Raw genomic sequence first — 15,615 nt, 5'->3', positions numbered from 1 at the left:
CAAATGGGGAAGCCGGGCTAATTTTTAGTCCACTTAGGACTATTTTAAGGTCTCTTTCGGCTCTGACATCCCATTTTCCCAGGGTGGAGGTGCGCCAGGTCGGAGCGCTTTTTCTAAGTGTGTCCTGTGTGAGATTTTGCTCATCGCTGAGGTGTTGAGGGCAAATCGGGAGGGATCTGGATGGGGGGGGGGGGGTCCCAGCTGCGAACAAAATGGACTCGTTTGCTTTCATCCTGTGGCCAAAGAAACTGGCCAAGGAAACGGTCTTTCTGTATCTATTGGTCGAAAGTGAAAAATTAAGAAAACAAGATTTATTTAGCCCATACCGTTCCAGATGTGTTTAGTTTTTGTTTTGTTGGTTGGTTGTGATACTAGCTTTGTGGAACGTGGTATACAACAGAGTTTTCAACCCTGGCTGCACATTAGAGTACTTGAACTAAAAAAAGAAAAAGAGAGAGAGACAAAGAGAAGGAAGGAAGGAAGGAAGGAAGGAAGGAAGGAAGGAAGGAAGGAAAAGAGAGAAGAAAAGAAAAAAAGAAAAGAATCCAATTAAATAAAAAGCTCAGTGTTGGAGGCGCCACGATAGACAATCATCAGTATTTTTTAAAAACTTCCCAAGTGAATTTAATGTACATCTAAGGATGAGAGCTACTGGTAAAAAGCATCTGCGGTGTTTTCATGGAAAATGATGAAAGGAAGCATCCACTAAATTGTACCTACTAATAACTGTGCCTACTATGACCGTGTGTTTATTTTTTAAGCAAAAATAAATAAAAAATTTGACCTCTTGGCAAAGTACCTCTCAGACAACCAGAAGACCCCTGATCGTGTTGGGAGTAGTGCAGGATGAGTATTCTTATGTATTCCGTCTTTCCTGTTTCCCAGCTGGGAAAGCACCGTCCCTGGGAGGTTTGACGTTCCTTCGATGAGTTTCAGCTCTCTGAACCTCATTCCCACGTGGTATTATCTTCCACAGATCCCTAGCAATTGGAACCAAAGCCGGTTACAAGCTGTTTTCTTTGAGTTCTGTGGAGCAACTGGACCAAGTCCATGGAAGCAGTAAGTGTGTGTGTGAAATCCCGGGGACACCGAATCCTTCCTCTAGACCTTAATCTGCGGTGCTCCTGAGCTGTCTGCATTTTTCTCCCGTCACTGTCAAACTGAAGGAGTCAGTCATTTTCAGACTTAAATATAAATCATTGCCTCCACTTGGCTTAAAAAGTAAAACCACAAGTAAGCACTTAGATTTGGCAATAGCTTAGGTAACCTTTTCTTTTTATATTAAGAAATCCTTTGTTTGAAACCTCGTCGTTAAACTTTTTCATAGACTTTTATGCACAGTCATCAGTTGTTTTTTTTTAATTTTTTTTTTCAACGTTTATTTATTTTGGGGACAGAGAGAGACAGAGCATGAACGGGGGAGGGGCAGAGAGAGAGGGAGACACAGAATCGGAAACAGCCTCCAGGCTCTGAGCCATCAGCCCAGAGCCTGACGCGGGGCTCGAACTCCCGGACCGCGAGATCGTGACCTGGCTGAAGTCGGACGCTCAACCGACTGCGCCACCCAGGCGCCCCATAGTCATCAGTTTTGATCATTGTCCTATCAGAAGGTCATTTATGGGTTTGTCTTTTTTTTTTTTTGCTGTCATACTGGCACTGTAGAATGTTGGTAACATTCATTCGGTCATGGAAGTGTTTTCTTTGTTTTAACCAAGCAGTGCTATCCCATTTGCGTAGATCATATTGAAGATGTTGGAGTACTCTTAGTGATTATTACAACAAAAATTAGTTCTCTTACTATCTCAGGGTAAGTAATAATTTGTGTCATCATAATGGAGAAGAATATGCAGTCTTTGGATTTCCTGGAAAGCAGGTGGTTTGGTAAATGAACACATAGGGTCGCTAATGTATTTGTAAGATGTTATGGTTATTATGCCATTTTCATGAATACTTTGCTCTGTATCTGTCCTATGTTATTCCCTATGGGTCCTGCCTAAGCACAAGGAAGGCACGCATCCGAGAAAGAATGTTCTCAGAAAACCACTGAGGTCTCTACCTGTGGGAGCTCAGGAGGCTTACTGACTGACCTTCTTCCTGAGCTCAGACACCCTTCCCTGGTCATCACGCAGATTGTCTTCAACAGGAAAGGGATTCCAGACAGGACCAGGGAGGGGAGCAAGACAGGGAGGGGCACAGATGTAATTCTGTGACTGCCCCCACCCCAGCATGGCTGTCCCCATGGCACCTGCTGGCCACAAAGACCAGAATTCCGGAAGCAGGGATTCCCCAGAGTAGTCAACCCTTGGAAACCTCTCGTGGAGAAAGGGTGGGCCGAGACTGTCCACACCTCCCAATATAGTTTCCAGAGCACACAGTGGTGCCCTAGAGACGATTCTTCCCCACGGAAGGCACCTGGGGAAATCTCTGGAAGACCTGACTCTGCCTTCTGGTCACTAACGTTTTCTTCGGGTCTTGGAAAGGGCTCTAGAACCGCTCCCTTGGGAAACAGGCAAAGCTTCACTGTAGGGGAAAAAAACCAGTCACTGCGAATGTGTGCTAATCTACGCGCGAGACGTAGAGGCCGCTGGCTGACTGGTGTGAGCTGGGCTCGGTGCCCGGAGGCCGAAATCTGTGTCACCTCAGCCTCCTTTCCCTCCCAGACGAAATCCCAGATGTCTACATCGTGGAGCGCCTCTTCTCCAGCAGCCTGGTCGTGGTGGTCAGTCACACAAAGCCGCGGCAGATGAACGTCTATCACTTCAAGAAAGGCACGGAGATCTGTAATTACAACTATTCCAGCAACATCTTGTCCATAAGGCTGAACCGGCAGGTGAGTGGGGGGAACCGCCCGGGGTTGCGAGGCTTCTGCTAATTGGCACCAAAGGAGAAGATGAGTATCTTTAAAGATGAGTGTTTCTAAAAACAAACATCAGATGCCCAAAGGGATTTTAATACTCAGGCCTAGTATTATGGGGACATCTCGAGCCCACTCCATGCACCTGTTTCAGGGATGTGTCCTCCCTGGTCCTTCTGCCTCGTGTTCTTTCTCCAACATTGGCCACTGGCAGAGCGAACCCTCTTCCGCTGGATGCGGGCTGGGTGGAAGTCCGGCTCTGACGCCTCGCGTCCCACCTTTGTTTCTCCCAGCTCACCCTTACAGATCATCCTTGTAGTTTTTTCTTTGTCAAAGGAAGGGTTATTCTTATCTCAGATATACCATACATTCTCTTTAAAAATCGGAGTTCTTGTTAAATAAGTATTTGGGGTATTGGCAGAGTTTCTCTTAAGTTATTAGATTTTATGGGCGCCTGAGTGGCTCAGTCGGTTATGTGTCTGATTCTTGGTTCCAGCTCGGGTCATGATCTCACAGTTCGTGGAGCTGACAATACAGAGCCTGTTTGGGATTTGTCTCTCTCTCCCTCTCTCTCCTCTGCCCCTCCCCTGTTGACGATCTCTCTCTCTCTCTCTCTCTCTCTCTCTCTCTCTCTCTCAAAATAAATAAACTTTATTTAAAAAAATATTAGATTTTTACATCCTATAAGGGACAGGACTGTATCCATTTTGTTCACTTCTATAGACCTGGTAGAAAAGACAGTGCCTGGTAGAAAAAAATTGCTCAACAAATACCTGTTTCCCGAGTGCCTATTAATTAAATAAATAAACAGATAGATTCTTTATGTGACCGTGCAGATCTTTCTACCCAATTCAATATCCCCAGGATGGTGGAGGCCATTGCATTCAGCAAGAACATGGTTTTCTTCCTTTTACCTAAACTATTAAAAGCTAATAATTTTTTTTAACAGATGAAAACAAAGTGCTTTCTTCCGTTTATGAGAAGGAAGAGATTATTTCTTTGAGCGCGGGCTCTTGGCCAGGGAGGGAAAGGCAGTTGGAGAGTTTTCGACTTGAAGGCTTTTAGCCCAGTTCTTGGCCCAGGGGCTCTCTCTGGAATTGGTAGCACATTGAATACAGTAATAGCCAGTAGATGAAAATTAAATCTCCTTTTTTGGCCCCTGATTGTCTTTTTAAGGTTGCTTAAGCAAAAGTCCTATAGAGATCACAACCTTCCCATGGTACGTACGGTATTTATTTCTATGATTTCTCCCTTACTTGCGCCCTGACATTGTCATTAGCAAATGAGACGAAGGATTACTCAAGTGTCCGAGTCTGCTAGCCTTTCGATGCCACCCTGTCCTCAGTATAATGCCCATGGCTAGTGAGGGCCTCCGCCCTCAGCTTCTTTGGAATGCCAGTGAACCTAGCATCACTCCGCCGCCAATGGCCAAGTTCACTGGAACCTGCTTACACCTCTCTCGTCTTTAGCATTTCTCCTCCTAAGAAGATGGTTTGAAACAGGTCTGGCGGAACATGTTTGGGCTTTGCTTTTCTTAAAACGAACAGGCTTGGGCCTTAGCAACTTTTGGGTTGGGCACCTGCTGCAGCACCCCCCACCCCCCACCCCGTGCCCCGCGGGGCCATGGTTTTGTGATGCCCAAGCTCTGCCGCCCCCTGCAGGAAACGAACAGGGCGAGAGTCGCACATCCTGCCCGCCGTGGCCCTCCTTCCATCGGGTCTTTGGGCGGTGCAGTTCCTTTTTTAAAAACAACAGGAAACCATCCTTTTTTGTGGAGGGAGTTATGGGGAGAGAAAATCCCTATTTTCTTCTGAATATATAGAGAGGAAGAATATTTAGTAATTGTGGTATTTTCCATTGTCAGTTGGTGTTATTCCCCTTGTCCTTAATTGAGGAAATGTGTCTTGTGGAAGAAAGACGACACCCCCGATATATTTCCATCTGTAAACTGTGACAGTGCTCGGACCATCTGTTCCGAGAGGCCCTGGTTATCCAGATGAAGATTCCCTGGATTGGAGCCTCTGAGGCTGCATCTAAATCTGTGGTGCTCAAGGGCAGACACTATAAATATATGTTTTTTAATATTTATTTATGTTGGGGAGACCGCAAGCTGGGGAGGGGCAGAGAGAGGGGGACAGAGGATCTGAAGCGCGCTGAGCGCTGACAGCAGTGACCCCGATGGGGGCTCGAACTCACCAACTGTGAGATCGTGACCCGAGCTGGTCAGACGCTCAACTGACTAATCCATCCAGGCGCCCCTAGAAATATTTTTGTAATCACTAAAAGGAACTGTTACTTCTAAAACCTGAAAGAGTCGATGAGAGCGAAAGTGACCAGGAAGGAGCAGGACTGAAGTCCCACCCAGGGTTCTCCTGGGACTGAACACTGGTTGCTAAAGAAAGCAGTTTCTAGGGCCACGTTCACCCCGGAAGCATGCTGGCACATGAACTTGGGATATGGTGCCTCCTTTTTCCGCCTCGCTGTTATCTCTCTGTTTCCCTCCCATTTAATTCTTATCTGTGGCTGGCAGGGGTCACCTGAAGTTGGCCAAGTGGACCACAGAGCATCTGATGCCGTGAGAGTTGGTGGGAAAGATGTGGATGGGTGGGATGAACTGGATGTAGAGGCATATGTCACGGACCCGCTATCCTGGGCCCTGGGTGTGGGGATACAGGAGGATATCGGAAACCTAAGAACATACGCATAGAGTACTGTAGTCCAAGCCAGAGTAAGTGCTGGCAAAAGGCAAAGTGATAGAGTGAATCAGGGAATGTATATTTCACAGAGAAACGCTAATGTCTGCCAACAATTTTGAGGCCCTATTAGAATTATTTTTTTACCCCTAGGCACCCAGACCTCTGTGCGGCCACAGAGCCTTAATGAAAATCGAGGAAGGCATTTACATTTTATTTTTCTGCCCGGTAAAGGTGACGGCCCCCATTTTTCTGAGCTGTGAGAAGTCCTACTGGGAAAACAGGGCAGGCTTTTCCCTGGAGGAGAGCCTGTCAGGGTTTATTGGGGGGGTTTTGTAGTATTTTTAGGTGCCTTTGTCTCCAAGTGTTATCTTTTAGGATAAAAGGATCTGGCCTGAGAACAGTGGTTCTCAGACTTAGGTGTGCATCATAATCACCCGGGGTACTTGTTTGAAACCTCCCAAACCAGAATTTCCAGGGATAGGCCAGGCCTTGCCCCTCAGGTGCTCGGATGCCTCCTCAGAGCCTGAGAACCACTAGCTTAGAGGAAAGCGAGTCGGATGTGTGTAGGGGTCATGGGCAGCGCTCAGAGTGAGGAAAGAGCTACCCCACCAAAACTTCCTTCCCGACAGCTCCTCACCGGCACCCAACGTCTATACTGGTGCTGAGCTATGTGTTCTGTCCCTTTACGCACCCAACGTCCACCCTGTGGCCTGTTTCCACTCGGTCGAGAGCGTGGCCATCGGGAGGAAACCCTACGCCTGGAAAGCCTCATTTGAAAAGAGAAGGGTCTCCCTGCACTGGAAAGGGGGGCCCAGCAGAAGGAGCCGGGCACGGGGCGGGGGGCACCTGGGTCAGGAGGTACACACAAGGGCGGAAGGGCTCTCCAATTCCCTTTACGAGGGCTGGAGAGAGTATGCAGAAGTGGGTCTGGAGGAGACTTGAGTCGAACGAAGGTAGAGCTGGCGATTCTTCGGAGGGGATGATACCTACGATCGGCAATACAGAGGGAGCAAAGAAACCCACGTCTGTACAAGAGGGAGGCTTCATTATGAGCGCGGAAAGGGAGCCTGTTTGGTGGGAACGGGGACCAAAAAGATTACCCCCAAATTGTCCTAAATGGCAAAGGGAGTCTGATCAGGAAGTGTCCGGGAATCCCTGTGCTAAAGAGAGGGAAAAGTACCCCTCCCCCAAAAGAACCTCAATCTCTAAATGAGAAATTTTAAGATCTTGTATTTTATGCGTCTGTTCAGGTGCGCGTGCACGCGTGCACGTGTGTAGACGGGAACATAATCTTCACATGGATCCTCAAGATCCTACCTCCCTTACTGGGGCTCCCGGGTGGCTTGGTCGGTTAAGTGCCTGACTCTTTGATTCAGGCTCAGGTCACGATCTCACGGTCCGTGAGTTCGAGCCCCACCGTCTGTGTGTGCCGGTCAGCACAGAGCCTGCTCGGGATTCTCTGTCTCTGTCTCTCTCTGCCCCTCCTCTGCTCTCTCTCTCCCGTGCACGCCAAACAATAAGTAAATAAACATTAGAAACAAATTCTGCCTCCTTTAGGCGGCTTGGAATCAAGTCAGGGCTCGCATGAAAGATGAGCGATTTCGATTTCGGCTTGGTCGGCTTCTTTCCGAGGAACCGGCCCTGTGGACTGATGGGTCTGTGTGCTTACAGAGGCTGCTGGTGTGCCTGGAGGAGGCCATCTACATCCACAACATCAAAGACATGAAGCTCTTGAAGACCATCCTGGATATTCCTGCCAACCCAGCAGGTGAGCCCCAGAATCGGGGAGGGCCCCCCCCCACAAATCCCGTATCCAGCGGCTCCTTTCACGGGCTGGATTCCCTCCTCAGTTGAAAACCCGAAGCAGTATTTGTGGGGTCTGAGTCCTGGTGGTGCTCACCTCGGCACTTTGCGTTCGTGGGGCCAGATTCCAACTATATCAGGCCCCACGTCCTCCAGCACTGTGGCGTGGGCACCACGGCAGCCTGCGAGAAACCCCTTCTGTCTGGGACCCACTCTCAGCGAACGTGTCAAGGCATTTAAGGCAGACGGGTAGGAGGCTTCATGCATCTGACGCTCAAAGGTGTTTACCCCTAATTATTTTCTGTGGTTGTTCAGGGCAGAGCAGGTGTAATGCTCAGAAGCAGGTCTTGACTTGGCGTGTCTGCACGAGTAGGAGAGAGGCTGTGAGGAATGCGTTTTATGAGGTTACGGTGAAATCTCTCTACTTGGGCGATGCGCTAGGATATTGGTTTTGAACTAAACTCTTCAGATATAATACCGTTTGGTAAGTTCCTCGTGTTAAGAATGGGAACTGATTGGTCTTGGTAGATTGAAAGAGCAGATGACTTCCCCAAGCTAGAAGTCAACAAGAGGGGCACCCGGGTGGCTCCGTCTGTCAAGCGTGCAACTTGGGCTCAGGTAATAATCTCGCGGTTTGTGAGTTCGAGCCCGGCGTCGGGCTCTGTGCTGTCAGTGCAGAGCCTGCTTCGGATCCTCTGTCCCCCTCTCTCTGCCCCTCCCCTACTCATGCTCGCGCACGCTCTCTCACTCTCAAACATAAATAAACATTTTAAAAAAAAAAAAAGCAAACGAGAAGGAAGTCCTTCGTTGTGCGGGAGGGTGGGGAGTCGTCATGCTAGAATAATTTGTGCGTCCAGTGATTCAGGTTAACATTTGTAAATTATATTCTAGTTTCTCAGTAAGCGACCGCTTCAGTTTACAGTAGTTTCCTAATTCTTTGACTTTCTCTGAATTTCAAGATCGGTATGGCCCAACCCAAGTCACTAGGCTCTTTGGGCCTCAGTTTGTTTGTTTGTTTTTATCTGTAACATGGGATACAGTACTGCCCATCTCGCAGGATCAGCTGAGAATTACAAGAGGTTGTGTTTGTGAAAGCCACCCCCCCACAGGCTGCCCTGCGGTAAAATCTCCTATGCCTCCTCTCCGCCCCCCCTTCTCAATTATACAGATGGCCCTTTGCGGCCAACTTCAGTGCTTTAAAATCTCAGCTGTGAAAAAAGATATTTTAAAAGATCAAAGCAGGGCGCCTGGGCGGCTCAGCTGGTTGAGCATCGACTCTTGACTCTGGCTCAGGTCATGATTTCAGGGTTCATGAGATCAAGCCCCACATCGGGCTCTGTGCTGTGAGCACGGAGCCCCCTTGGGAATTCTGTCTCCCTTTCTGTCTGCCCCTCCCCCACTTGCTCTCTATCTCTCAAAATACATACAAATGAACGTTAAAAAAATAAGTGATCAGGGGCACCTGGGTGGCCCAGTCGGTTGAGCGTCCGACTTCAGCTCAGGTCGTGATCTCGCAGCACATGAGTTCGAGCCCCGCGTCGGGCTTTGTGATGACAGCTCAGATGGAGCCTGGAGCCTGGAGCCTGGAGCCTGGTTTGGATTCTATCTCCCTCTCCCCCCCGCTCACACTCTGTTCTGTCTCTCAAAACTGAACAAGCATTAAAATTTTTTTTTAATTTTTTATTTATTTACTTTTTTTTTTACATTTATTGATTTTTGAGAGACAGAGTGAGACAAAGTGAGAGTCGGGGAGGGGCAGAGAGCGAGGGAGACACAGGATCGGAAGCAGGCTCCAGGCTTCTGAGCTGTCAGCACAGAGCCTGACGCGGGCCTCGAACCCACACACCGTGAGATCATGTAGAACGTGAGGCTGAGCTGCTCTGGAAAACGTACGTGTTGCAGAGGCACCGTGCACCTGCTGCCACAGTAGGTGCCGCCAGGCACAGATGCACACACCCAGCAGCGACCCCAGATCTAGCCCACCGGTCCCTGGAGACCGTGTGCTGGGTGACACAGCCCAAGACAGGGGCTCCGGCACCTTGCGGGGCGAGGACCCAGCGCGTGACCCTGCAGTGCGGACAGTTCAAAGGAGGATGTGCTCTTCCCATAGGGCAGGGGAGGTGCTGCGGAATCTGAGCAGAACACATGGCGGGGGTGGGGGGTGGGGTGGACCTGAACTTGACCTTGACAGATTGGGGGCAGAGACCACCCAGGCAGCCTGGGTTCTCCATTTCTCTGGAAAGGCCGGGGGTTCGCACAGCCAGCACCCTCGCCGGTGGAGGGGCCTGTGTGTTAGCAGCAGTCAGTTTCACGTGCTTCTGCGGGGACACGCTCGGCCTGCCTGCAGGACTGGCCCCACTCCTCCCAGGAAAAGCACTTTCTCCCAACCTACTCTTAATGTTTAGCAAATGTAGCTGTTTTCCTTAGCTCAGAAAAGCCCTTGGTTGCTTCACTTTTTGCAGTTTAAACGGGGAGGAAAGAAGGTTGGAAAGGGTGGGCCTTTTGTGTTTTCTGTTAGAGAGAACGGGTGTTATTTGTAAAGGAATAATTTTATCTCGAGAAAAGTTAGAAACAGTGGGAGGTGTTTCTTCTGTCCCAGATAAACGTTATGAATGGATTCAAGGGCACAGTTAGCATTTCCTTCTGACAGACCACGCACGGGGTGGGTCGAAAGACCAAAATATGTCTTACGACACTTTTGATGTTCTTTGGAGAGATAGCCCAAGACTTGTTCAAATGCTGAAATTTATAATTAGCATCTCAACTTCCACCAAGCCCCCTTTGTGCTCCAGTAAAATGCGGATGATAACAGTTTACTCCGCAGAGTCATTCTGGGGAGGATTAACTGAGGGCAGGGAGTGAGCGAGAGCAAAGGCACGGAGGGCTCTCCGGGTCAGGCGGGCTCACTCACTAGCCCAGCCCCTGCCCGGAGGGCAGCCTGACACGGTCAAAGTTGCACTCACAGTGACGTGCCCGGTTTCTTGCTCAAGAACAGTCAGCAGACTCTGAGCTGTCCAACCCAGGAATATAAAGTATTCGGTGACCTGGAGTCTCCCTGCTTCTCATTCCCTCATTTATTTATTTTCTACATGAAAATATAAGACAGGAACTCCGGCTCTTGGTTTGATAACTCCTTATTGGGTACACAAAGGAGACAGAGTCCCCCGTCCAATTGGCCGGAGCACACGGATTCTGAGTGCATTGCAAACTAGTGAACGCCAAATAAGGGACATACACAGAACTCTACCCTTGCTTCTACTCAGTATCCAGTGCAGCTGTAAATTTCCTTCCTTTTGTCTGTGTTCGTGTTGTGGCCATTCCTGTTGTGTCAAAGACTGCAGGCTGTTTCCTTTAAAGAGTTTGGCCAGTCGGGGCTCAGAGTTAATTTCCTGCTAGCACAGCAGTCTGTGTGCTGAGCAGTGAGGGTGGAGATCTCCATCCAGATCCTGCCAACTGCAGATCTTAACGACCTTCCACCAGTACTGAGGGAGCAGTCTATACCACACAGCAGTGCGTGTAACAGAACAAAGTAGCGGTTTATACCCCAGCGAGTGCGCTTTCTGAGAAGGGGAATACGGATGGGGTAGATGGCTCTCCGTTTGCAGTCACCCAGGACATTTGCAAACACAGAGATTTCTTTCTATTTTTGAGAACTGGAAAACATATGCTGAGACAGTCATCAACCCAGAGGGAACCGCACTGTATAAATCACTGTTAACTTGCACTATAAATACCCAGGTGAGGATGATTTAGAATCCTAGGACTTCCTTCCAATTCCAGCCGAGGACCCTGTTGGTCCTTGCACTGATAACAGGCACTTCTTTTCCAGCCGCAGAAGAATCACAGCCCAACAATTTCAGGGAAGTTACAGCTGCCAGTGATTTATGAGAATGTGTATCCATTCTAAAATAAATCCAAAAGCCACACCAACACCTAATTCCTATATAGAAAAAAGACTAGGAGAAAATATGCTCAAATATGGAGAATAGTGCAAAGCCTCTGAGTTTTAGAATAATGAGTGATTTTTTTTCTCGCTTTCTATTTTCTGGACTTTTGCAAATATTTTTACAGTATGACTTTTCAGTTATAAAATGTTATCAGAGACAAAGCTTATTTCCTTCCTCAAGAGGGCTTTATGTGACATCTGTGATGGAAACAGAAGACGGGTAGGAAGGTAATATCTAAGCCTGAAGCAAACTCTTAATGCTCTCCCTGGGGGGCTTCAGAAGAAATAAAAATGCATTCTTATAGCTGATTGGATTTGGCTGAGAACTGGACCATAGGAAACTGAAGGAACTCACAGTAAGCATTTCTGGGGACCTTCATTAAGTCCTCAAAGGTTGGTGTGCAGGGTCCCTTGGCTAAATTGAAGTGAGCCCAGAGATGTGAGCCCAGAGGCGAAGCTCTCAGATGAGTGGTTATGTGTCAGAGTATGCCCGTCCCTGGCATCATCCTTTCCCTGTTAGAACCTAGGGTCACTCCACTCTCTATTAGACAGTACAGAAAGTTCAATGTCGGCTGAAGAAGTTGAAGCCTTTCCTCCTTTCTGGGATGTTTGCATTTTAATAACAACAACAACAAAAAAAAAAAACTCTGAAGATCACCTCACACTGTCAGAATGGCTTTTATCAAAAAGACAGAGATACAAAGTGCTGGCAGGGTGTGGAGAAAAGAGAACCCTCGTGCACCGTTGGGGGGAATGCAAACTGGAGCAGCCACCACGGAAAGTAGTACAGAGGCTCCTCAAAAAATTGAAAATAGAACTACCTTATGACCCAGAAATTCCACTTCTGGATATTTATGCGAAAAAGAAAGAAAGAAAGAAAGAAAGAAAGAAAGAAAGAAAGAAAGAAAGAAAGAAAGAAAGAAAGAAAACATTAACCCAAAAAAGATCACCTATAGACCCGTGTTCATTGCAGCATTATTTACAATAGCCAAGATGTGGAAACAACCATGTCCATTGGGTGAATGGATAGAGAAAATTGTGTGTGTGTGTGTGTGTGTGTGTGACAGAGAGAGAGAATATTTGCACATATATATGTATATATACATACCTATATATATGCATATATATATATATATGTGCAATGGAATGTTATTCAGGCATTTAAAAAGAACTGTTGCCATTTGGGACAAAATGGATGGGCCGTGAGGGCATTATGGGGAGTGAGAGCTGGAGGCGGGTGAAATGGACAGAGGGGTGAAAAGGCACGAAGTCGCAGCTGTCAAGTAAATAAGTCACGGGGACGTCACGTACAGCATGGTGGCCGCATCGCTGAAAGTTGGTAAAAGATCTTTAAAGTTGTCATTGCGAGAAAAACACTTTCGTAACTGTGTGCAGTAGCAGCTGTTAACAAGGCTGAGCACGGTGATCCTTTCACGATGCAGGACGGACAAATAACCGACCATTATGTGGTGCATCTAAAACTAACATAACCTCATCTATGTCAATTACACGTCAATTAAATTAACAAAAAACAAGACACCGAAACACGAAAGGGCAACTGAAGGTATCTGTCCAAGCTCTCTGCCCAAATACCTCCCGTTCTCCCCGCCACAAAGATGGGCCTTGATATCTTCAGGGAGAGGGTGTCAGTAAATGAAGCCTTCGCGTCTTAGAATGTCAAAGCTGGGAAGATCGCTGTAGCCCCCTCAGGTCGCGAAACATGAGCAGGTGGCCTCGAAAGCCCTCCGATGACTCAGCCGGGGCCATACAGTAGATGGCAGGCCTGAGTCTTGACTGCCCGTCCTCAGCCTAGCCCTGCCAAACGGATATTCTTAAAACACTGGCTTTTTTTTTTTCTTAGCAGCGAGGTTGAGCCCTAATTCACAGGCCGTGTGATCCACCCACTTTAAACGGTGCACCATTCGACAGCTTTTAGTATAACCATTACCACAATTTGAGAACATTTTTCCTCACCCCAGAAAGAAACCCCATACCTTTTAAGCCATCACCCCCTGGATCCCCAGCCCAGATAACCCTAATCTACTTCATGTCTGTCTAGATTTATCTATTCTGGCTGTTACACGTAAGTAGAATCGTAATACAATATGTGGTCTTTTGTGACCTGCTTTCACTTACATATTAGAGCATGTATTCATTCTATTGTCTAATAGTATTCCATCATAAGGGTACTATTTACCGCTATTCATTAGCCCATAGACATTTACATTGTTTCCACCTTTTTTTTTTTTTTTTTGAGGGGAGAGAGAGAGAAAGAGAGAGCAGGAGCAGGGGAGGGGCTGAGGAAGAGGGAGAGAATCTTAAGCAGGCTCTGTGCTCAGCACAGAGCCCCACACGGGGCTCGATCTCACAACTGTGAGATCATGACCTGAGCCCAAATCGAGTCAGAAGCTTAACTGACTGAGCCACCCAGGCGCCCCTGTTTCCACTCTTTGACTCTTAACGATGTTGCTACGAACCTTTGTATACAGGTTTTTATGTGGCTGTACATTTTCATTTCTCCTGGGTACATACCTAGGAGTAGAATTGGGGGCTTATAGGTTACTTCTATGTTTAACCTTTTTAAGGACTGCCAGACTGTTTTTCCAAAGCCATGCGTATCTTACCTTCCCAGCAGCAGTGTAGACGGGTTCCAATTATCTGCCTTTTTCATTATAGCCATCCTAGTGGGTGTGAGGTGATATCTCATCGTGGTTTTGATTAACACTGCCTTTGTATATATATATGTATATATATGTATATATATATATATATATAATTTATTGTCAAGTTGGCTAACATACTGTGTCTACAGTGTGCTCTTGGTTTTCGGGGTAGATTCCCATGATTCTTCACTTACATACAACACCCAGTGCTCATCCCAACGAGTGCCCTCCTCAGTGCCCATCACCCATGTCCCCCTCCCCCCTCCCCCCCTCAACACTGCTTTTTTTTTTTAAACATCGTGCTCAGAAACGTCCAGCGCGTACCCACCACATTTGTAAGATCTTAACTCTTTGGTGGGGTCCTCAAGCCCTTCCGCGCAGGCCGCCCCAACCTCCCAACGCGCTTCCCTCCCTTTTCACGAGTTTCACAAGATCACAGTGCCTTCTGCCTGCCAGCTGCTCTCGGAATTGCGCTTGCGTGGCAAAGAGCCCGGAGGAGATGCGGCATGGTCGCCCGGGCAGAACTGGGGAGACATGAGAGTCCCTTCCTAAGGGTGGGGCTGAGAGTGATCGTGTACAGGCAGGGGTTGCAGGGTGCCGGGGCACACAGGGAAGGGCTCTGGGCCCCGTCACTTTCCTCCCACGGTTCTGCATGTCGAGGGCTAAGGGCACAGCCCTGGCTATGTCCTCAACAAAGCCAGAGAGCAGGAGGGAGGACCTGGGTTTCGCTTCTCAACGATGGATTTTTTTTCCCTCTGCTTTTCCCCCCAGCAGATTAGGTTGGGTACATTTTAGCCTAAAGTTTTTATTATGTAATTAACCCATTTAATATGCCGACTTGTCACAAAGATGTTGCAGTTTGTATTTAAAAAGATGTCTCTCTTGCCTAATCGCGAAGAGCTTATGCTGCTAATGCTTTTGGTTCTAACAATTCTTTGAATTCACTTCTGTCAACATACACTTCTACTATTAATCCAGACCATTGTTGTGAAAATCCTTTACTTAAATGCTTTTCGGATTTACCACCCCCCCCACCCCCCCACCCCCCCCACCCACCCCCACCCCCCGCCTTGAGTCTCTTTATAAACAAAAATAACTTAGGTCGGCTCAATGGTGTCATTGTTACCCTTCCGGAATATTGTCAGGGCATCTTCAATCCAAAATGTCCTCTTTCAGGGCACTTGGGTGACTCGGTCAGCCGGTTGGCTGTCTGGCTCTTGATTTCAGCTCAGGTCATGGTCTTGTGGTTCGTGGGGTCGAGCCCCAAGTCAGGCTCCCCACGGACAAGGCCGGGCCTGCTTGGAATTCTCTCTCTCCCTCTCTCTTTGCCCCTCCCCCACTCGCACTCTTGCCCTCTCTTTCTTTCTCTCAAAATAAACATTTAAAAGAAAGGCCCTCCTCCCTCAGATGAGCTGCCACCGCTGGGGGCCCCCATCTCTCTTCTCAAGGCAGGACGTTTGGCTTAGATAGGGGGCAGTGTCTAAATGGGTCCTTCCCCCCACCCTCCGCCTCCTGTTCTCCATCTTGACATGACTGGCCAGCTGCAGGTAAGCGCCTGCAGGAAGGCTACGACATGCTGCCTTTTCATAGCAGGAAGATTTATTTCCGTGAAGAGTAACTTCTCTTACAGCCTTGGCGGGTAACGCAAGAGAA

At 48.0% G+C, this 15,615-nt stretch overlaps 1 protein-coding gene across 4 annotated transcripts in view; it reads left to right on the top strand.

Annotated features, from left to right (window-relative positions):
- Positions 1-15,615, top strand: part of WIPI1 (WD repeat domain, phosphoinositide interacting 1) — a 30,931-nt gene that overhangs the window by 5,261 nt on the left and 10,055 nt on the right. For 2 of the 4 annotated variants that reach the window (XM_043585098.1, XM_043585097.1), the window contains exons 2-4: positions 977-1,059; positions 2,661-2,830; positions 7,222-7,318. In XM_043585098.1, coding sequence (XP_043441033.1) covers positions 977-1,059; positions 2,661-2,830; positions 7,222-7,318 — 350 coding nt within the window. The remainder of the gene's footprint in view (positions 1-976; positions 1,060-2,660; positions 2,831-7,221; positions 7,319-15,615) is intronic. The other 2 variants (XM_043585099.1, XM_043585101.1) reach the window with 1 other exon arrangement.

This window comes from Prionailurus bengalensis, chromosome E1, assembly GCF_016509475.1.
Source record: "Prionailurus bengalensis isolate Pbe53 chromosome E1, Fcat_Pben_1.1_paternal_pri, whole genome shotgun sequence".
Classification (NCBI taxonomy): domain Eukaryota; kingdom Metazoa; phylum Chordata; class Mammalia; order Carnivora; family Felidae; genus Prionailurus; species Prionailurus bengalensis.
This window is presented reverse-complemented; position numbering and strand designations above follow the sequence as displayed.